The following is a 24,421-nucleotide window of genomic DNA, read 5'->3' on the forward strand; positions in this document are numbered from 1 at the left end:
AAGACATTGGACAAATTAAATACAGCAAAAGCAAATTTCAGAGTTTACTTTGTTCTTTTGGTTAATATAACACTTTTTTGGTAGTACTGGGGACTGTAGAACTTTGTGCATGCGAGGCAAGCATTTTTAATAACACATTCTTAAGAGGATAAATACAAATTTGTAATTCAGGTATTCTCACCATATCCAAAAGATTTCTCTGAAGATGGCAGTTAGGTTTACTAGTTAATTGTAAATGAACTCTGCTAAAGATAAGGGCATTTAGATCTTAGCCAGGCATGGTGACACAAGCCTGCAATCCACCACTGAGGAGGCTGAGGCAAGAGGATCACTGTGAGTGTGAGGCCAGCCTAAAGTACATAGCGAGAATCTCAAAATACCAAAAACCAAACCAAACAAAACCAAAAACAAGGTATTTACATCTGTGAGTTCTGTTCTTTTTTGTTTTTTTTGGTTTTTCCCCGGTTCCAGCAACCGAACTCATGACCTTGCGCTTGCCAGGCAGGTGCTTTGCCGCTGAGCTAAATCCCCAGCCCCTGTGAGTTCTGTTCTATATTTACGCATTTCGCTAAATCAAGGGAGTTATGAGCTCCACAAGTGTTTTTCATACACTTACCATGTACCAAACCATGGATAATAACCTTTATTTCAAAAATTTTCTTATTAAAAGGCCAGGGAAGCCAGGCGTCGCACAGCATACCAATAATCTAAGAACACAGGAGGCTAAGGCAATAGGATTTTGAGTTTGAGGCCAGCCTAGGATACATAGTATATATAAAGCTAGCCTAAGCTACACAGAAAGATTGTCTCAAAAAAGCAAATAAACAAACAAAAAAACCCCGAACAAAAACAAAAACCACAGTGTGAAAGTGAAATACATAAAAATAAACTCAATGCACTGGAGTCCCACTGCAGAGGATAGCCACAGAATATAACGTACTCTAGCAACACAAAAGCAGCGAGCAATTCTACCTGGAATGGAATGAGAGAAGTAAAGGAAAAAAGGAGGTTTACTGTAGCACAGAAATATAAAACAACATAGTGGATGAGGAGCAAGGAGGGAGAAATCAATTGACTCCCATATCTCTGGCTTAAAATATCAACCAGGGGCTGGGGATTTAGCTCAGCAGCACAGCGCCTGCCTGGCAAGTGCAAGGTCATGAGTTCAATTCCCAGTACTGGGGAAAACAAACAAAATTATCAACCAGGACAAAGAACCCGGGATTCAAGAGTCCAAGTAGGTTTGGAGTGTGGTATGCTGGGAAAGATTATGGATTCAGTATCGTTTGTTGAAATCAAGGTATTCACAGCAGTGTGGTGTCTGTTATAGCTGCACAGACAATTGTGAAGCCAAATCTGATATACAAATGTGGGGTTCTTTTCAGTGTAATAAATAATTTTGCCATGGATAAAATTCATTTAAGTATGTTGTAACAAAATCATGACTAGGACCTTGTGAAACATCAAGTTAAAAAAGAAGGTAGATGAGCTAGCAATGGAGATAGAAATTAAACTTCCAAATAGAAGAAAACAGAAAATTAACAGTGGTTAAGTGGCATAGTGAGATCAGCAGCCAGATTTATCTGGGAAGAGGGTGTTACAGGCACATCAATTAGAATGGGGATTCTTTCAAGGCCTTGGAAAGTAGAGTAGATGTGGCCTGGAGAGCAAGTCAGTATCAGGGTTCTTTAAGCTACAAGCAACTATCGTTATTCACTGATTTGCTCTGAGAGAAAGAGGCTGCAGAGAAAGAAAGGAAGAGTGGGAATGACCGGTTATGGTGGTCTTGGAAGCAGTATCAAGGTGTAAGATCAAGACCTATCTTGAAATGGGTAACCTGTTCCTCTGGAATAAAAGGAGATAAAAAGACATGCTGCTACAGTTAAGCTGTGGGTACAAAGACAGACACGTCATCTGCCAAAGGTGGTGCGTAGGCAGGGGTCTTGAGTATGGATTACAGTGAATATCTGGAATACAATTAGGAAATCAAATGCCAAATACCTACAGTCTGAGACATGCATTTTCTCCAGCAGTGCTCAGCAATGATGGAGGAGTAAATAGCCACAAGTGGAGTCTGTCTAAGGAAGAAAATGTGTTTAGAGTACAAGAAAAGGTATATATAATAAGGTCCAGGAAAGATAGCGAGGTCAGAAACAGGGCAACAAACTGAAAAAAGGATATGGAATAGCTGGAAGGTTTAATGAGACAGAGGACAAGACAGTCAGAAGAAAGGGGCATTCAGGGATAGGATGTCTATAAAGCATATTAAGCTTTCAGAGGTAGAGCCACAGCAATGAGGAGGTCCCAGATGTGACCTTCATACTTAAGAATGACAGTTAAGTGACTAAGCTATGTATTTTTTCCCTAACAAACATAGCTTTTGTATAATTCCCATGTGATGAAAAATTAATTTGAGGGAGACTATCTAACTACCTGGAATCAGTGCTGGTACAGAAACTCCTTTTCAGCCAGGTGTGGTGCATGCCTAATCTCAGCACTCTGGAGGCTAGGAAGAACACTTACAAGGTCAAAGTCAGCCTGGGCTACAGAGAGTACAAGGCCAGATTGAGTTATATATAGTGAGACCTATATTGTGATCCTGTCACAAGCATCAAAAAAAACCTCCTGTTCCATCTCAACATTGTTGGGATACAGTGCTAACTTGCTAAGCAAATGGTTTGGTTTTGGGGCTTTATTAGTGTATAATTTAAAAATTATTTTCATTATCAGTGTAGTCTACAAGGATAAATTGGCTTAGCTTCCTTAAAGAGCAGTGTGATAGTATTTGCCAAGATTTATAATACACATATTCTCTGACTGGAAATTCTGCTCTTAAAAATTACTCGAACATGTGGACAAAAACAGATGTGCAAGGATGTTTATTGCAGCACAGCTGGCAACAGTAAATGTCTAGCAAAACCTAAATATTTATTATCAGCAGTTAACTATGGTATATCCAATACACTCAAATACTATACAGCCATAGAGGGGAAAAAGATGTTTCATTTAAAAAAAAAAGGACTCCAAAACAAATTAAATGGCATAGAACTGAACTATTGTATGCTCCTGATTATTTTCCCAAAACTATGCATGCATGTCTGTCCATGGCTTAAAAATGCATGGAACACACATAGATAAGAAAAAAACAGCAGTAATTGCTTTTTCATTTTTGGAGGGTGGTGGTGGTACTGGAGACTGAACCCAGGGCCTTTGCACTGACCTACATCCCTAGCCCTTTTTAAAATTTTGAGACAGAGTGTTACTAAGTTTGCTTAGTTATCCAGGCTGGGCTTGGACTTATAATCCTACTAACTAGGCCTCCCAGGGTACTGGGACTACATGTTGTGCCAACATACTCAGCACTTTTTTATTCTTGTGGTGCTAGAGATGGAGCCCAAGGCCTGGTGCAAGCCCATACATGCATTCTACCCCTGAGCTACACCCCCAGCCAGTAGATGCTTTTAAAGAACTACATTAGGTAAGAGAGAGACTTACTTTTCATAGAGTACCATTTGAGTTGTTTCTATTATTAAAAAATTTAGTTTAGCAAGCCCAGTAAAATCTAAAAGTAGAAACAGATTATTCTATTTTAGATGTTCAAAGTTACCACTTTCAAGGTGTTTTCACCATTTTATTATTTGTCACAGACCCTATAAAGGAGGTATCATCTTTATTCATATAAGGAAAGCCAAAAATAAAGTGACCAGTTATATGTTGGCAACTGTCAGAATTGCAGTTAGAACCAAATGATTTCTGGATCCACCTTTTTTTTGTGTGGGGGAAGTACAGACTTGAAGCCAGGGCTTTGGTCTACCACTGATTTACACCTTCAACCCTTTTTAGTTTTTACTTTAAGATGTGGTTTCATTAAGTTGCCCAGGCTGGTTTCAAACTTGCAATTCTCCTGCCTTAACCTCCTGAGTAGCTGGGATTATAGGCAGGTGTCATCGAGCTCAGCTTACACCCACATTTGTTTTAATTCTACACTTTATCTCTTGGAAACAAGGGAGTAAGTACAGTACTTGAAGACACAGTTAAATGTCAACCTCTAGGTTTTTTTCTACACTAGGTATCACTCAAGTATAGGTGTCAATGGGTCAGGTACTTTCCTTCATGCCTAAATTAGCACCCCTTTTATTTTCTTCAAGCTAATAATCTCCAGTCAGATAACTAAAAGACACCTTTTGTTTAACCCCACTCCTCACTGATCACCAAATCCTGTGGATTCTGCCTACTTAACGTTACTCAAATGTCCACCTTTTTTTAACTATTGCTGCCTTTATCCAAATTCCTATTTTGGTTTCGTTTACTTGGATCAATCTCTCAATAGAGCTAACAGGTTTTACCTCACTTTAATCTATTTTGCCATTTGTGTAAAATAGAAATATGATTAGACGGCTTCCAGACTTAGACCCCTTTAAAATGATCAAGAATCTTCCAAGACAAAACCTAAATGCATTTATCATGTGAAAAGAGCTACATGATCTTAGCCTCATCTCTCATCACTCCCCCTTCTCTCTTGTCCTTAAGCCACCTGTAGCTTTCCATTTGATGACTAAGTTGACACATACAACCTGTTCAGTCCTCCTAGTTTCTTCAGTCACATCTCCTGGCATTACTCTACTTCAGTGGTGGTGAACCTATTAGCACGTGTGTCGCAGCAGGCTGTCTGTATCATTGAAAGCACTAAAAGGTTCGCCATCATTTGCTCTACTTCCCCAATCTTCAGCCATGTGCACTACGATCAGTGCTCCAAACAACTTGTTTCCACTCATTCCTCTAGGCCTTTGTATGTTTCATTTCCTTTGCATGGTATGCCTATTTCTAGCCTAACTTCCTATCAAAGTTATAGGGTAAACCCCTTAGGAAGCTATTTGTCTTTTCCATCATAAACAACCATCCCAAGTATTCACACAAGATTCTGGCTGCCTCTATTAGAACCAATCCTGTCACACGGAGTGTGACTGAATGTCTACCCTAACACAACTGAGTTCCTTGAGGCAAGGACTCTAATACTGCTTTATATCCTTAGTCTATGAAGACAGCATTATCGTTATTTGAAAATTTGAAAAACAAACCAGAATTTCCAAACCATTAAACTATTAAAAATATGCAAAATATGAAAACAATGTATTATGCATTTTGCAGGTATTATAAGAGAAAAACAATCCATCCTTTACTAACTTGGACACAAATTTAGAACCACTAATTTATGTTCTCCTGAATTCATGAAGCCACTGATCACATATCTGTAATTGGTGGTCACCAATTACTAGTACAGTATCTGATGAAATGACGAAGTTCATTTTGTTTTATGTGTTAGAACGGATATTCCAGTGGACATATGGCTCTGTAGTTTATAATAACTAGTCAAGTTGTTACTTAGTTATTTCACCATTATTTTAAAAGACATACATAAAACATAATGTACTTTAACCTTAATTCTGCTGTTCAATCTAAAATGAAAAAGACAGGACATCAATAAATTTTTAAATTTCCAAAATGATCTGTGTTGCCTTATTATCAAATAAGTAAGTCACCAGCGTAATGTTTTGGATAGAAGATAATAGCTGCTACTTTCACATTTCTAGGAAGTGGTATAAAAGCCAACTGATCATCTGTTAGGATACTGGAAACTCACGAAAGTTCACTGGTTACCAACTTTCGTTTACCATGCTGGTGATATAGTAATTCTTTTGCAAAATTAACCCACCTATCACAAAATATTCACCAAGAGACCACTAAAACAGATACTGTTTTTTTAAGGATCAAAAACAATTTCCAAACATAAAACATATATGCATGTTTGAAATGCAGATTTCCCAAGGAATTTAATGCCTATTAGTCACCCAAATTAGTACTTTAAATCCTTTTAAAATACTGAGCCTTAGGCATGTACAACAATTCCTTGATATTTTGTACCCAAGGATTGACAGTAAGATTTTAGATGGCAAGGGATACCATCATTTGAGTAGACCTGGTTCCTTGATTTCAACTATTAGACAACAAATGACTCTGGATGATGAAGGATCTATAAAAAAATTTTCACCAGAAGTAAACTCTAGTATCAAAGAGAAAGATTCTAAATAGTGTAGAATACCTATGTTGAATTTACCATACCAAGAGTTTGAACAGCCTTAATTACTATGTATAATAAGTATCTGGTAACCAGTGCCTAGAAGTCTTATCAGTTGGTACCTGGTAGTAACGGTTCTCTCCACACCCTTGTTATTGTAGTGGGTATAGTGCCTACCCAGATTCAAGTCATTGGTGGTAGGTCCCATAGCTGGCCCAGGAGAACCTACCAAGGAATGCTAGGCAAGTAGGAGCAAGGTCAATCAGAGAGGGGAAAAAAATATGCATAGGGATGTACAACCGTGAGAGCCATAGGCCCTGAGGTGAAGTTCCTTTCAGGCACTGCCTGGCTCCCACACGGAACAGTGTATAAAGACATTACCACAGCTCTCCAGCTGTTTACCAGTCCTGACATTTTACCATTTAGAGACGTAAAGGGAGACAATGCACATAATTCCTAGCTAATGAGAGAGAGTGGATGGATAAATGTATATGAAGTATAAACATGTCAGAGACTGTGTGTAAATGTACTATCTATGTTAACATACTAACATGAGAAATGTAAAAATAGGAACAGTGAAGTCCCACTATAATTAGGATTTAACAACTTACGATCCTTAACTTACAAACTGCTTAAATTTTTTTTAAATTAGCAAGGCATAAAAATGACACTTTCAAAGTTGATTATGATTTTGCATTCAAAGCATCAATGTATCAACCATTTAAAAAATAAGATTTACATTATTTTGATTTGAATGTGGAAAAATATACTTTTAACATAAAGTACTTCCTAATTACCTGTATGTTTTCGAAGATGCTCTTTAAAATGTCCAAAGTGATCAAACTGTTTCTCACAGTACTGACATATGTGAATTTTTTTCCCAGTTCTTTGCTTCTTACTGACCCCACCTTCTTCAAGGTGGTAACAATTTAGGTGCTGTTTCCATGCACTCTCCCGAAGATACCTTTTATTGCATATCTCACACTTGAAACTTTCAGTGGAGTGTGATTTCATGTGTTCCTTAAAATGGTAAAACAATTTAAATGAACGGTTACATTTCTCACAATGGAACAAGTCCTTCACATGTGACAGTTGAAGTTCCACAATTTCAATATCTTCTACCTGTTTGCTTATGGGGTCAGATGCACAGCCATCTTCATCTTTAATCTGCCCTTTTCGATCACCTTGACGGTATTTGCTGGTAATATCTGCCAACAACGCTAGAGCAGAATCATCAGAGGAACCTGTGCTCTGAATGTACTTTATGGACTGCTTGGCAGACGCCACTTCCTCTAATGTTTCAATGCCTTCATCTTCCACTTCAATTGTACCTTCAGCAATCTCCACCTCAATTTCCACAGGTTCTGATTCTGCAGATGGCAATGACTCAGTGATAACATTTGAAGTTTCTGCAATCTTTCTTTTTTTTGCCTCATTTTTTCCTGTGGTATTTTCCTCTAAAGGAGCGGAGTTTTCTTTATTTCTGAAATACATAAGGAACAGACATTAAAAACTTAAAGATCAAAAATCTCAAGAGGCTTTTTTGAAGAAACTGATAAAGTTTACATGGAAAGGTAGAAAACAAAATTGGAAGGCTTATAATGACCGAGACCTTCAGAAAGCTAGAGAAACTAAGATGATATTAGTGAAAGGACAGACATAAAGGCTAGTATAATAAAGTGCAGAAACAGATCCACACTTACATAGCTTTTCAAAGAAAGTTCCAAAGGAATTTAATGAAAATAAAGATAATCTTTAATAGCTGTGTTAGAAAATTTGGTACCTATATAGGAAAAATAAACCTCAACCCTTGTGTCATACTATAAACATAAAATTAATTTGAAGTTGGGGTGGAGCCAAAATCTTCCTATTCCCACGAAAGACTGAAGGCAATTCATATTCATCTAAGTGCACTGGAGGAAAACTGAGGAATGTGGCACTGAAACTTGCATGGCTGTTAGATTCTGAGGCCCAACTCACCACTCTAACTGGTTCCTGGAGAAAGGAGGCACTTGTACTCAATTGATGGTATGTGGGTATGGTTTGGAGAACAGGAGGCCATCCTGGCTTTGAGGATGGGGCCAGTTCCACATACTGTTGCTGATTTGTTGTCGGATCATGAGTAGGAAATGTGCATATGCTTCCTTATCTCTTAAGAACCAGAGAGGCTCACCCAAAATGGGATCAACTGCATACACACAAAAGCCAGAAAAACAGTGGACTTCCTGACATTTGCTGATAGTGGCAGGTCAGGATTTAGGACAGTGTCTCTGTGCTCTAAAGTTTGTTATATTGATAATGTCTTGTTTGGCAAGCCAGAAGTATTAGTCTACTTTCTGATCAGCTAAGGTTGCTGCTAAATTCCAAGAAAATTCAGGGGCCTATTTACCAAGTGAGGATATTTTGGATCTACATAAACAGTTTCACCATGTTCAATCCTTTCACCAGTCAAGGGAAAAACTTTGTTTGCTTTCCCTCCTCCCACCAAAAATGAAGCCCAACACCCTATGGGACTTTTTGGGTACTAAGAACAATATGTACCTTACTTGAGTATTCTGCTTTCTCTGTTAAATCAGAAAATCTCTGAACCACCTTTTTGGGAAGTCTTTTTTATTTTTTTGTCTTTTTTGTGACAGGGTCTTGCTACGCAATTCAGGCTGGCCTTGAGCTCACTTTGCAGCCCAGGCTGGCTTAGAACTCACAACGATCCTCCTGCCTCAGCCTCCTGAGTGCTGGGATTATAGGTGTACCCCACCACGCTTGGCTTGGGGGGTCTTTTTGAGACAGGGTTTCACTATGGAACTCAGGGTGGCCTGGCCTTGAACTCACAGTGATGCTCCTGTCTCAGCCTCCCGAGCACAGGGATTACAAGCATGCCCCAGGCCCAGCTAAGCCAGCATTTTAAAGAGGGACTCCGACAGGCTGTGCTGGAAGTTGCCCAAGAAACTATAGCACATTCTCTACTTTTCTGGCCCACAAGCCTGAAGTTGCCAGTCTCTGAGACTGACACTTTTGCAAACAGAGATTCTGGCAAAGGGAGGCAGCTTCCAACCAAAAGTAATTCTTTGGGTTTTCGACTTGACCTCAAACACAGCTTCAGAGTACACTCCCTCTGGGGGAAAAAAAAATCTGCTTGCTGTTGGACACTTGTTGAAACTGATGTTCAACCGATGGAGGTCTTGAGGTTTTCCAGCCTGATATCCACAATGTTTTACAATATCAGTATTAGTGGGTGGTAGAGAACATGAAAGGTCATGCTCAGACTTCATAACTAAAAAAGGGGAAAATTACACTGATGATGTCCTGTTGTGCCATTTGTCAAATAGAAATAGGTTATGTAAGAAAACAGTATATGAAAAAGTGGTAGCTCTTACTCTGTTGCCCAAAGCAGTCACTAGATTAATGGGGTCCATGATTCACTGTCATGCTAAGCTGAAACAAGATGGTATTCAATGGGCTGCTGCAGGTGTACAGCCGAAACCAACTATGAAAAACAAAGTGGACATAATAGCTCTATTCAGTGGGCATAAGCCAAGGCTGTCTTCACAGCTGTAGCCAGCATTTCCAATGCTTAATCTTGCTATATATTTATGGACTCATGGGCTGTTGCCGATGATCTAGTTTTCTGTTCTGCTAACTTAGAAGACTTGGCACATGAAAGATACTCATGTCCAGGGCTCCAACTCTGGAAAAAAGTAACAGCTGTTACTGGCACTGGCTCAGTCACTCATTTAGATGCTCATATAAAGAGCTGTTTCCTAATGAGATAAACAAATCAAGCTGCCACCAAGACTGCATTGCTAAGACTATCCCATGAATACTTATATCCAATCTACTTCCAGGTGTGATAACACATCACATCATACACCGAAAGACTGCTTTGAATATATGCCAGACTTCTGACACCTATTAAAAGCAAGCATGTTTGCTTCACAATGAAAAAGCCACTTCACACAGGGTGCTGTCTCTGACTGTTACTTGCAGATTAAGTACATCAGACCTTTAACCTCATCCTAGGGGTATCAGGACACCACTGTTAACAATACTTTTTTAGGTTATGCTGTCTCTGTTCCAGTCTGATTAGCTAGTTCAGGCTGCAAAACTGCAGCCCTCGAAACTAATCTTGGTGATCATAAATGCTACTCAACAGTGGGCTAGTAACTAGTAGTCCAGACACTGACAGATCTTTCATGCTCCCTACCACCCACTAATACTAATACTGTAGAATACTGCAATGACCTCAAACAATGACTCAAAGATTTGACTCCACTTCCCTCACCTTCTTCTTGTCCAAAAAAATAAGGCAGTTTGGTTATTCAATTTAGATGTCACCAAGACAGAGAGCTAAACCACTGGCAATAGCCTATGAAAGAAATTATCTCTTCTCAGCTGCTTCCCAGGTAGTGAAGACAAAATGGGTGCCTAAAGCAAAACAACCAGAAAATTTTGAACATGACTCTGTCCTTTTCCCCAAGAGCAACCGTGGGACAATCTGATTGGTACCTCTTCCAGGAGATAGCCTGTTCATAAATGGGTTTAAAAGGCTCAAACTTAATTCTGTTTTAGTCACCTGGACCTTCTTATTGATCTGATATCACCTTACATTGTAAGAATATTGCCCACTTGGTTGAATACAATGCTTGCATGTACATGTATAATAGCCCATGTGAGTTAAAGTAGGAAACAACGGGTCTGTAAGTTTTATAAAAATGCCCTTGACTATTCCAAAAGAAAGGCTTGAGTAAGAGGAGAGGATGACTGGCAAAGAGGCAACATTACATTAAAATGGGACACAACAATTTTGAGGAGGTAGGGGAGAGTAACAACCCCATCACCTAGCGGGAGAACATTTTAGATCTCAGGAGATATGGAAGAGGGAACATTAATGATCTGTTTTCTAGAACCACCACTACAGCCTTCCCAATGAAAGAAAATCCTTTGTTGCAGCTCTTCCAACTGCTCCATGAATCTTTAAATAGACTGCTGATTCCGTCAGCTGGCTCCAAGATCTGATCACAAATTCCCTTTTTACCAAATTCTTTAACGAAGGGGAGTTCCAATTTTGTCACATCTTCATCAGCACTTGGTACTGTCAAGGTTTAGTTCTGAAATCTTAACAACAGGGGCAGGCATATAGCTCAGTGGCATAAGCGCCTGCCTGGCAAGCCTGAGGTCATGAGTTCAATTCCCGGTACCAAAAAAAAAAAAAAAAAAAAAAAAAAGAAATCTTAACAATAATAACAACAAAGACCCTTAAATATGAACATTTTCTTAAGGAGACATACATTAGACTTGTATACCATATGGTCTCCATTAGGATTACTTGGCTCTGCAATTATAACATGAAGAGCGCTGTCGGCAGTACATAAGTGAATGGCTTTAGCTACATTTTAATAAAATTTTGTTTACATGAAACAGAAAACAGTTCAGAGTTTACTGCTTTCTGCTTTAAGCACTCTAATGGGTATATGCAGATGTATCATATTATTCAATGTGTACAGTTAGCGTCACATATATCTGAAGGTATACGGTTAGTTTTAACAGACATATACATATCTATGAAAGCATTTTCACTCTCAAGGTAATCATTCTCCAGCATTTTTTAACTCTCCTTTATCACTACCTTCTTTCTCACATTGTCCCTATAAAGTTCTTTCACATTTTTAGTTTCAAGTACATGTAATCATGTGGTACATATATTTATCTGTCACTATAATTTTCAAAAATTTATTATTGTATTAACAGTTAAGTCCTTTTTAATGCTGAGCGATATTCTCTTATATGAATATGCCACAATCTGCTTATCAGTTTTTTGACTACTACAAGTAACGTGGGTGCAAACATTTGCATACAGTTCTTTAGATATATGCTTCCATTTCTCTTGGTAAATACCTAGGAATGTAAGAGCTGGGTAGATAATGCTTAATGTTTACAGGTATAGCTCGGAGTTTCTCTTTTATGCATTTTTAAAATTGTTTTTGTCAACTGTGAAGGGTCTGGGATTTTTATCCTGTTTGCAAGCTAATAGGTTAAGTACCCAGTTCCCTGAATGCTAACAGAATGTCTGCCAACTCTTGAATGAGGGAAAGGACGTGATTTAATTACAGCATAGCAAACAGCATGAGCTTCGTATTTGTGTATTTTCCCGCCTGCCCCCCAGTTCCACAAGGATAACACAGTGGCTTAGGTATGTAGTTCACTCACAGTGGTTTATGTCATAGTTGAGGAATGCTGAGCTTTAGGAACCCCAACTCTTACGATTAGCTGTAAGCAAACCTGCCTGACTGTTGTCTTAGCGGGGACATTATCTTTATTATGGACAGTAAATAAACCTACTTTCCACTCTGGAAGAGGATGGGCTTTATCTTTTAAAGCTATATAAATGGCACTGAAAAGATGGTCCAAAATAAAATACTGTTGGTGCCTTAATTTACGAGATAATCAAAAAACAAGGATACATTGAAAATTGTACCCTAACAGTATTCTCACCTCTGTATGAGCTTCTGATGAATGTACCCCAGTGTAAGTACACCACCTCACAGATCACTGATCAGTGAGTACACTCACTACCAGGAGGGACTGGGGCCTGATCCATTCATCTTTTCTCATACTGTGTTAATTTAAGGCTACTAATTTTCTGTGTGTGTGTGTGTGTGTGTGTACGTATGTGTGAGACTAGGTTTTTTCCCGTTTTTATTTTTACTTTTTAAAGGCTATTAACAGAATTTCAGTCAGCAGAATGTGGACCCCATGCAGCTCTGACCTTACCTCAATCACTGTATCCACCCTACTGAGTCCTGTGATGGACTCAACCAACTGAGCAAATCCCTAGAAAAAAAGAGGGCTTTCTCCTTTAGTTTCTATGTTGACTTTTTCACTTAGCCCTAGGCATTAGTCTAAATATAGCAAGATATTTTAGCCATTACACAGGCACAACATCGGCCCCCTAGGAGGAAGTCTAAGGCATGATTATCATTTATAATAACCCTTGCCAATGACCTGAAGCTGACATGAATGCCTTCCAGAGCCCAAGTGTTGTCATTAGTCACATCAGCCTAAATCTGGTACAAATTTCGTGACCATTTTTTAATTGAACAATTCTATTGAAGGGAATGCTGCCCATAAAGTATATATAAATAAGTCAATTATTTCTCTAGGAAGCTTTTTCTTGAGAACTTGTTATCAAGACTAGTCCAGTTTTGCAGAGATTTCCAGTCATGTGGGAACTGCTTGATGTGTGACCACTTGATGGGCTCTTGCAGTCATCTCTGAGGTAAAAGTCATATATGTGGGGAAGGGAAGGCGGTTAACACATGGCCTCTGCACAAGAAGCATAATGCAAGGGCCACACAGGAGTCATAGAAACAGTTTTTAATTATTGCTACACCTAAGGTAGGAGCAAGATTGCCATTATCTCTAGTATGATCTCCCCTTTCCTGGTTTAGTTACAATGACTGCACCTACTGTACTTGTAGCATTTGGGAGGGACTGTATGGGGACAGAGTTCAATCTTTCCTATTTATCATTAGCACCAGAATGCCAGCTTAGTAGTAGTTTTACCTCATGGCCTCTTCTCAGCTATGAGAATAAAATTGTGAGGGAAACACCTGTTTGGATATTTTTTGGGGGGTTAGGTTTTGTTTGTTGTCTGTTTTTTTTGGTTTTTCTCGTTTTTTTTTTAAACAGGGTCTCATGTGTAATTCAGGCCAGCCTTGAATTCACTATGCAGCCCAGGCTGGCCTTGAACTCAGTGATCCTTTTGCCTCAGCCTCCCAAAGTGCTGGGATTACAGGTGTGCACTGTTTTGATTTTCTGAGGTATTTATATGTATGTTAAAACTAACTGTATACTTTAAGTACATATGTGACACTTACTCTACACATTAAGCTTTATGATACACCTATATATATACCCATTACAGTACCTAAAGCAGAAAACAATAAACTCTGACCTAAGTGTTTTCTGTTGCATGTAAACAAAATTTTATTGAAACATAGCTAAAACCCTTCACTTAGCCAGGTGTGGTGGCACATACCTGTAAGCCCAGCACTCGGGAGGCTCAGGTAGGAGGATACCTGTGAGTTCCAGGCCAACCTGGGCTACAAAGTGAGTTCAAGGCTGACCTGAACTGTATAATGAGACCCTGCTCTAAAAGACAAAAACAAAACAAAACAAATAACACCCCCTAAACCCTCCATTCATTTATGTACTACCTACAGCACTCTTTACGCTACAATTGCAGGGCTAAGTAATCCTAAGAGACGATACAGTATGCAAGTCTAAGTTATGTTCTCTTAAGAAAATGTTCATTTGGGGCTGGGGATTTAGTGGCACAGTGCCTGCCCAGCAAGCGCAAGACTGTGAGTTCAATCCCCGGTACCGGAAAAAAAAAAAAAAAAAATTTTTTTCATTTTTAAGGGTTCTGTTGTTAAGATTTTAAAACTAAACTTTGACAATACCAACTGCTGGTGAAGATGCAACAAAACTGAAACTCTCCTTTGTTATAGGCGGGAATATAAATGGTAGAACCACTTTTTATAAAGCTTCCACTGTTTTCCCCAAAATTAAATATATAACTCAAATCTAGTATACTTAGAAATGTTTACTGTTATGGTTTATATCTAGATGTCAAAAGCGTCACGTAGTCGTGGGGGCCAGGCTTTTCATAGGTGGAATCTACAGCCTGTGACTGATTCGTGGTCCAAGGCTGGGATTATGAGTGTGAATGCTAAACCTGCCCTAGGCGGGTAGACTGCAAACAAGATAAGGGACACAAAGTCTTTCTCTTGCTCCCCCTTGTTCCTTTTGTTGTCTCTTGTTGCCATGAACTGTTATCCCTCTGCCATATGCCACCCTGCCTTGGAGCTAGCTATGTACTAAAACCTCTATATATTGTGAGCTAAATAAACCTTTCCTTCTTTAACCTGGGGCGTTGGGTATTTTGTCTCAGCAATGAGAGAAAAGTAGTAAGACATTTACTAAGAGAAATGAAATTATATGCCCAAAGTCTTATGTATAGCAAGCAGCCTTGTTCTAACAGTCGAAAACTTAAAAGCTCAAATATCATCAGAAAAACTGTGATATACCCATGATGTGGAATACTACTCAGTAATAAAAAGGAATAAAGTAATATACATCATAGACAAATTTCTAAAACAAAATGCTAAGTTAAAAACGTCAAATGTGAAAGCCTACACACTGTGGGAATCCATTTATATGATATTCTACATAAGGTAAAACTAGAGGCATGGAGGGGTAGCTCAGTGGTAAAATGCTTGCCTACCAAGCTCCAGGCCCTGAGCTCAAGCCACACCCACCTCAGCACTGCAAATACAAAGCATAAGATAAAACTACAGTGATTAAAAACTAAAATAAGGGGCTAGGGATTTAGCTCAGTGGCACAGTGCCTGCCTGGCAAGCACAAGGTTGTGAGTTCGATTCCAGGTACTAGGAAAAAAAAAAAAAAAGACCAAACAAAACCAAACCAGAATCAAACCCTAAATTAAGCTGCGTGCAGTGGCACACATCTGTAATCCCAGCACTTGGTAGGCTGAGGCACGTGGATTGCAGTTTGAGGCCTGCCTGGGCTACATAATGAGTTCAAGGCCAGCCTAAATTACATGGCAAGACTCTGTCTCAAAAAACCAAAATGAAGAATCAGTGGTCAACAAGAGAAGGGGATCAGGATCAACTACAAAGTCATCAGAAAACCTTCTAGGGTGATGGAAATTTTTCTGTATCTTAATTGTGGTGGTAGTTACACCAATACAGACATAAAATTATCAAAATCTAAACTCTAGAATTAAAATGGGATAGTTATACGAAATTATATTTTAAGAAGTTAGGGAAGAAAAATCTATACGGCATCTGCTGCTTTCTAACAAGAATATGTCACTGAGTTTTAAATAAGCAATGATGCAATTTCAACAAGGCAAAATAAGGACCTACGGTGTTTTGTACAGCTGCTCGAACAGTTTACAAAAATTCTACATTGCAAATGTGAGAAGAGCATCTTATGCACCTTCTGCATGTGCAAAACTTACACAATGATCTTGTCAACAGAGTTCCTTTTAGTCAGCTTAACCACAACTAAAATTTAATCTTCATTCCTTGATTGACTGGCCTGTTAAATCTTTTTGTTGTTTTGTTTTTTTGCAGTGCTAGGGACAGCCTTTTTAAGGACAGATAAAACCCTGTTACTGATTTTGTGCTCATTCTTCTGATGACAGATATATTTGTTCTATTAATGTAAAATGGCTCACTCTTGTATGCTACAATTGTGTAACTTTGAACATCAATGTAGTGTAATCATTTGGAAGCTATTTTAAATTAAACTCAACTTGACTGCTATCAATTAACACAAATAACTGCAAAACAATTTAACTGAAACTATGAGCTACGTTCACAGAAACTATGAGGCTTGACCACTCACTTTAAAGAGGTATTCCTATTTGAAAGATATGAAAAGAAATGTGGTCTTTATAATAAAGGAGTATGGCTAATTTTTTAATTGCTGAGGCAAATTGTAAAGTACTTGTTAACCAGCCTTCTGCTTGTGTATGACCTGGTGAACCCAAATGCCTGCTCCAAAAAGGAACAACAGAAACTGCTAATAGGAGGCTTTTATTCTGTAAAGTGGGATTCAGCTTATATTCAGAGCTGAAAGGTATGGCCAAGAGGTTTTAGAGGCTTGTGCAGAAAAGAAAGGTGTGAAGCTCTTTTCAAACTCACCCAAATGGCTCTCAAAGATAAAAAGTACAGATACACCTTGCTTCAATAAAGCTGACGTCTAATGAGAAAATGTGGGGAAAATAACAGATAATTTTTACTCGAATACAAAATGTAAAAGATAATATATATACAGTAATTCAAAAGATCAATTTAAAACAGGATAAAAAATACTAGGAAACTGTATCTGACTTAGGGTTCATTCATTCTTCCAGTAGCCTTAATTATAAGGCACTTGTTAAACAAAACAAAACAAAACAAAACAAAACAAAACAAAACAAAACAAAACAAAACAAGAGACTGTTTATCATTGCAGCCACTGAGGTAGCATCACCAATTGTGGCTATCAAGAAGATGACCAAAAACTTGAAGGAAACAAGTGAGAAACGAAATGACCTTGGGGCACTTTGACCTTGAGTTTCTCTGCACTAAAGAAGTAAATGCTAAGGCAGAGCTGTAAACTGGATGATGGAGTACTAATGGTATACCCCAATACAGACAGCTCCTGAATAGGTGGAGACTTATGCTTCAAGGCATTTCAAGAAATTTCTGTCCAGTCATCAGCTGACCAGTAAGTTTACTTAGCAGATTTCAATGGCCATATATTACAGATTTGCACAGGAAAGTCAAGAAACGGCAACAAACTGTATGGGGATAGGGCAGAACTAAATATGAGTACTGAGGCTTTATTCAAAACATCAATTTCTTAACCAAAAACAATTAGAAGACATGCAATGTAGCAGTGAGCTATAGCTCACATATAGGGAAAAAATCAAATCAAATCAAAGACTCATGTAGAAGCCCAGGTAGTGTAGAACATCAATGTTATTACACAATAACCACTATTTTTTGTTTTTAAAAGAACACTTCAGAGTACACTGCATGTCTACCTGGTTGAAGAAATAATACATGTGGGCTGGGGATATAGCTTAGCAGCACAAGTGCCTGCTTGGCAAGTACAAGGGCCTGAGTTTGATTCAGGGTACCCAAAAAGCATAAAACATGTTACTGTATACTGAAAGGCAGAGATGGTTATAATTACTATGAGTATCCCAGTGTTCTAACACCTCTAGAAGGTTCTAAACAGATTATATATAACAATACCCAATTATTCCTACCTTTACCTGGAAGCCTATACATGAACTCCTAAAGGAGTTCTCCTTCTAGGAGTATCTCCTAAATAGACCACTGTTAATAGAATGTTCCACTGTTCTGTGGCAACAACTTTCCCCACAGTGAGGTACTACTTTCAGCCATAGGCAGCAAAGATGCCACACAAAATCTTTTTTCAGAAGGTTCTCATACAAGATTTATGCAAAAATCTGATATTATTCCTTCCATACACATTTCCCTTTGCCTACTTCCATTCTGAGAACAGATGGCCTAGTCAGGTATACCATACACCCTTCAGCACATATCTGTATTTTGGTACTCTAATTTAGCACACTCTGCAGGAGAGTACTGGTGTAGTTTTGAATGGCACATCTGCATCCATCTAATCACAAATACTTGCTAAATACCTATTTGCTAGGTGCTAAGCACCAGAGATAGACATCAAACTCTTTTCAGAAAGTTTAATCTTGAGCTGTCAAAACTACTTAAAAGAAATGGTATTTTTGGACAATTACAGTTTAATTATTTCTCAAGAGATGGTCTAAATTACCTTTTGACTAAGCCATACCAGATGGATTAAATCAATTTGCTTCTTCATGAAACAGACTTTACCCAACTGTGGATTGGTTTCATGCCAATAACCTATATTGAGGGTCATCATTAAAAATATACCAGGAGAGAATAATAACAGGTCACATACTTAGGGTACTATATACCAGACACCACACCAGGCACGTGATCTGCATTAAGTCATTTAGACTCACAAATAATTCTGTAAAGAAAGGACCATTATTACCTCCCATTTGACAAATCAGCCACTGAGCAGACAGGTTGAGTAGATCATGCTATGGTAGAGAGCTAGGATATTAATCCAGGGAGAATGACTCCAGAGCTCTTGCTTTTGGTCACTGTATTATCTTATATTGCTACTATGTTCAGGCCTTTGTTCATCATATCCTTTAACTCTTTCTTCACACCAGCTAGGAGACATGTTATGATTTGATAGCAGGAATGGCTCATTAGCAGTTGCTTTGCTCTCATCCTATAGCAATGAATAATGTAATTTTGCATATTTTTTTCTTTGTGCTAGGTGTTTCAAAACTCAATAATCAAGTATACAGTATTAAATGGTAAGTATTTGTACTATATTTCCAACTTGACTCATCTCCCTACATGCACCTGGGTTGTTTATCTTCCCAATTTCCTTAAACAGTACTACCTTAGCCCTTGTAAGCCAAAACCTTTGTAGAATGAGATTTGGTACAAATAATTCACAATTTAAACTCAATACCAAAGATGCTATTTTAATTTTAGCACGATTTTATAAAGGAAAAGAAACCAAATCCAAATGAAAGAAAAATCAGTATCTAGAAGAATTTGAAAGATGCTTAAATATTCTTAATTTCAAAATGTACTTCTCTAATGGCATGGCATATTATAGCTGCTTTTTTGTTCTTTTCTTTTCTGGTACTGGTGATCGAACCTAGGGCCTTTACACTGAGCCACAGAGCTACATAGCCAACCCTCTGTATTTTAAGACAAGATCTCACTATGTTGCTAAATTGCTCAGGCTGGGCTTATACTTCTAATCTTCCCATCTCCTTCTGTTTTGTTTTTGTTTGTTTTCTGGTATAGGGAATCGAACTCATGACCTTGTACTTGCCAGGCAGGCGCTGTACCGCTGAACTAAATCCCCAGCCCTAATCTTCCAATCTCAGCCTCCCAGAGTGCTGGACTATATAGGCATGGGATGTACCACTATGCCCAGGTTTCTAAGTTTTTTACCAACAGGTGAATTATGTCTGAAATGACTATCTGCACTTCACTAAAAAAATAATTACCTGACTTCGAGGGCTTTGATAGCTTCTAGCATTTGTAGAAACTCTGCTGCTTTCCATACATCATTGGCTTCTTCTTCTCCTTGTATCATTAATTTTGCTGTATATGTGAACTCAATTAAATGACGAAAGGCCATTTTACTAACACCTGTAAAGAAGATGTGTATTAGAATGTATTCATATTAATTCAAATCTTATGTAGTAAAGAGAAAAAAAAGTAGTAAAGAAAAAAGTGGGGGCTAGGTCAGTGACTCTTCAAGGTGACTGCTACCTATTTACAGTATCAATCACTGATGTCCATCCCTAGAGAGGTATGTGGGTGCATTTGTTTCATCTTTTGTCTTGAGGTCTGGCCGAAGCAAGTAATGTCTCTCCATATGCAAGGTATGGTGTCTTGTCTTCCATACTGGCTCCTTCAAGGGCCCAACCCTGTCTGACTGCCTGTATCTCCATCTAACTCAGCTATTTACAACACAAGCACTGTGGAAGGCTGAGGTAGGACGATCGAAAGTCGGAACCCAGTGTGCGTAATTTAGGGTCCTTACTTTTGAGACCTTGTCTCAAAAGTAAAAAAATAAAAATAAAAAGAATGAAAAGGTCAGGGGATATATAAGTGCCTGGATTCAATCACGGGTACCACAAAAAACAAACCCAAATTAGTTAAAAACTCAACAAATCAACCAAATGACTTTAAAACAACACAAACTCTCCACTATCATTCAGATGTCTAAATATATTGCTTCAGTGCCTGCCTGAGTTTGATTCCTGGTATAAAAAAATTTTATATAGACAGACAGATAGATAAATAGCCAGGGGTATAGCTCACTGGCACAGCACCTGCCTGGGAAAAGCAAGATCCTGAGTTTGATTCCCAGTACCAAAAAAACAAACAAACAAACAAACAAAAAACAAAATACCCACCCTGCAAAAAAAAAAAGAAAAGAAAAAAGTGCTTGAAATTTGAAATTTGATTGTTATTTGTCATTTTTGAAATTTCCTGGGAGAATTTTCATTAACAGCAAAGTTAATACTATAACCACATTCTAGCACAGCCTAGAACAAAGACCTTCCCAAAGATTTTTCCCTTTTCTTCCATTTTGTTTTCTTAGTATGTTTGCAGTCCATAATGATTACATCCCTTATGCAGTTCGTATATGTGCACAACACATCTTAATTCCTTTTTTTTTTCATCCTCCCCATCTCTTGATTAGTTCCTCATCTGAATAAAGTTTACCTACCTCCTACTATCTTTTATTTTGCTCTTTATATTTTGGGTTTCTCATGTAAGGGAAGCCATGTGGTATACAGGTTTCTGTGTCTGATCTATCTCAGTTAGCATTATGGTCTCAAGCTGCATCCACTTTCCCGCCAATGACTCAAAAAAGCTCTTACAGAACAGTGAGATCCATTACTCAATAACATGAACTAGGCCTGGGGATTTAGCTCAGTAACACAGCACCTGCCTGGCAAGCCTGAGGTCCTGAGTTTGATTTCTGGTACAAAAAACAAAACAAAACAAAACAAACAAAAAACCCCCATGAACTAACTAGTAATAGGTCAGACATACTACATTTCTTGCCAGATGACAGCTTGTCAACTCAGCTCCAAAATCTTTAATGGTACTCCACAACTTGGCAAGTAAAATTTAGTATCTCTCTGCCTTTATTTCAAGAGCCCCCCTATGTTATTTTTCTATACTTACCTTTCCAAATTTTAAACTACACACACCATAAACTATATACTATTTTTCAAACAAGCTCCATGTTTTCTAATACCTTCTTTGCCTTTATTAACACTTACTTCCTCCAACCTCACTGCAGTACTGGGAATGAACCAAGAGTACTGAATTACATCTCTTGCTTGCCCTTTTAATTTTTGAGACCGTCTCACTAAACTGCTCCAACGTGCTGTCCTCCTGCCTCAGTCTCCTTAAGGAGCTGGGATTACAAACATCTGCCATCATGCCTGGATACCCTCTTATCTGGATGATTAGTCAGTTTATCTGTGATTAGATAAATGCTACCACCTTTGCAGGCCCAACTCCAATGCCACATCCTCAATGAAATTTCTATTTTGGTAGTAAAAAGTTAGAGATCTATTTTAATAAATTAAGCATACATTATTGACACAATGTTGTACAGTAGATCTCCAGTGTTTATTCATCTTGCTTGACTAAAACATTACATCCTTAAGAACTCCCCATTTCTGTCTCTTCCTAATCCATTAATCCCTAATTCTACTTCCTGATGCTATGAATTTGACTATTTTAAATACCACTTGACTATTTTAAGAAAAGTAGAAACTATTCTTTTCTCTGTGACTTATTCTCAAGGTTTATCCATGTTGCCAAATATGGCGAATTTTATTTTAAAGAAAAGAAAAATAAACAGTAAAAATAATGGTATGAAATTTCGAAACGATTGTAAGGGAGCAACAATGGTAAGTACGTTGTGTATTGTTACCTTCAAAGTAGGTGCTCATATCACAAGATAAAGGCATGAAAAAGTGATCAAACAATATAGGCATAGACCTTTCTTTTCAATAAACTAATAGCAATTAGCATAACTATCTTAGCTATTTTGTGTGTGGGGGTGTGTGTGTATATATATATATTTTTTCAGATTTATTTTTCCTTTTCCCTTCTTTTCTCCTTTTCCCCATTCCAGTTTCTCTTTCCTTCTGAGCAGTTTCTTCCCATTTCATAAAATGTATCTATTGTACCTTTTGGGTCTTATTTACTCTTTCAGTTTCTTATAATAGGGAGACAATATGTTTACACATGTGAATCTGATTATTTCACTTGAGTATGGTCTCTAGTTGTATTCATTTACCTATAAATGTCTCAAGTTTATTCTTCTTTATAGCTAAGTAGTAGTCCATTGTACAAAAATATCACATCTCTTTCACTCATCCCTCAGCTGAGGGGCATCTGGGTTGTTTCCAAGATTTAGTTATGAGCACACTGTGCTGCTATAAACATGGGTGCACATATATTGCTGTGGTGTGGTTGTTTTTAATTCTTCTGGGAAAATACCTAGAAGGGGAATAGCTAGGTCAAATGGGACCTCTAATCCTAGTTTTCTGAGGAATCTCCACACTGACTTCCAAAGTAGTTGCACCAGTCTACACTCCCACCAAGTTTTCCCCCACAGTCCCTCTAGCACTTGTTGATTTCTTGATGATAGCCATTCTTACTGGGGTGAGATGGAATCTGTGGTTTTAATTTGTATCTCTGGAATGACCAATGATGCTGAACATTTTTTTTGTATTTATTTGCCACTTGTATTTCTTTATCTATGTATATTCATCTCAGATGCCCACTTTTGGATTGGGTCTTTGAATTTTGGGGGCTTGTTTTTTAATTCTTTATATGTTCTAGATAGCAGTCTTTGAGGGATAGTTAGCTAAAATTTTTTCCCACTCAGTTGTCTTTTCACTCTGTTGGTGCTTTTGATGTGCAAAAGCTTTTTTTTTTTGTCTTTTTGAGACAGGGTCTCACTATGCAGTTCAGGCTGGCCTTGAGCTCACTTTGTAGCCCAGGCTGGTCTTGAACTCGCAACGATCCTCCTGCCTCAGCCTCCCGAGTGCTGGGATTACAGGCATGCACCACCATGCCTGGCTGCAAAAGCTTTTTAATAGATGAGATCCCAGTTGTTCATTCTTTGGAGTGTTTCCCATGCAGTCTGGTTTTTGTTCATGAAGTTTCTGCCCATTCCTATGTCTTTAAGATTTTTACCCACTTTCCCTTCCAGTAGATTTAGTGTTTCTGTTTTAATATTTAGATCTTTGATCCATTTTAACTTTACATGGTGACAGACATCAGTCTAGTTTTAGTCTTTGGCATGTGTAATCCAGTTTTTCCAGCACCATTTATTAAAGAGGCTATCTATCTTCCAGTGAACATGTTTGGCCCCTTTGTCAAAAATAAGGTGGCTGAGTGTATTTCTAGTTGTGTCTACATCTTTTAATCTGTTCCACTGGTCCCTCAGGTCTCAGGTCTATTTTTCTGTACTATGGCAAAATTTGTAAGGACAAATAGCATTCTGTGTGTGTGCATATACATTTTCTTTATCCTGTCATCTGTTAAGGAACGTTTAGATTGTTTCCACATCTTGGCTACTATGAATAGTGCTGCAAAGAACATTAGAATACTAGTATTTATTTGAACTCCCGATTTCAGTTATTCTGCATAAATGTGCAGAAATGAGATTGCTGGATCATATAGTTCCTTTGAATTTGAGAAACTTCTATACAGTTTTTCATAGAGGTCAAATCCATTTCTACTAACTGTGACAAAGGATCCAATTTATCTGTATCTTCACTAGCAGTCATTATCTTTTGACTTCTTCATAACCACCACCCTTACAAGTATAAGGTTATTATCTCACAGTAGTTTTGGTTTGTATTTCCCTGATAACTAGGGATGTGGAGCATTTTTTCATATACCTTTTGGCCACATGTATGTCTTCTCTGACGTAAAGTCTATTCAAATTCTCAATCCATTTTTAAAACTTCAGCAGTTTATTATTGTAAGTTGTAGAAGTTCCTTATATAACTGGGTACTAGCCCCTTATCACATATTTGATTTGCAAGCATTTTCTCCCATTCTGTAGGTTGCCTTTTCACAGTTGATGCTTCTTTTGTCATACAAAGATTTTTGATTTGA

General features: G+C 38.1%; 1 protein-coding gene across 6 annotated transcripts in view; it reads right to left on the bottom strand.

The window, feature by feature from the left end:
• Nucleotides 1–24,421, bottom strand: part of Znf131 (zinc finger protein 131) — a 39,557-nt gene that overhangs the window by 3,017 nt on the left and 12,119 nt on the right. For 5 of the 6 annotated variants that reach the window (XM_013518453.1, XM_005392751.2, XM_005392749.2 and 2 more), the window contains exons 4-5: nt 19,759–19,903; nt 6,874–7,559 (exon numbers count right to left, since the gene is read on the bottom strand). In XM_013518453.1, the coding sequence (XP_013373907.1) occupies nt 6,874–7,559; nt 19,759–19,903 (831 nt within the window). The remainder of the gene's footprint in view (nt 1–6,873; nt 7,560–19,758; nt 19,904–24,421) is intronic. The other variant, XM_013518454.1, reaches the window with a different exon arrangement.

The sequence above is a fragment of the Chinchilla lanigera genome, unplaced genomic scaffold (genome assembly GCF_000276665.1).
Source record: "Chinchilla lanigera isolate Chin_1 unplaced genomic scaffold, ChiLan1.0 scaffold00045, whole genome shotgun sequence".
Taxonomy (NCBI): domain Eukaryota; kingdom Metazoa; phylum Chordata; class Mammalia; order Rodentia; family Chinchillidae; genus Chinchilla; species Chinchilla lanigera.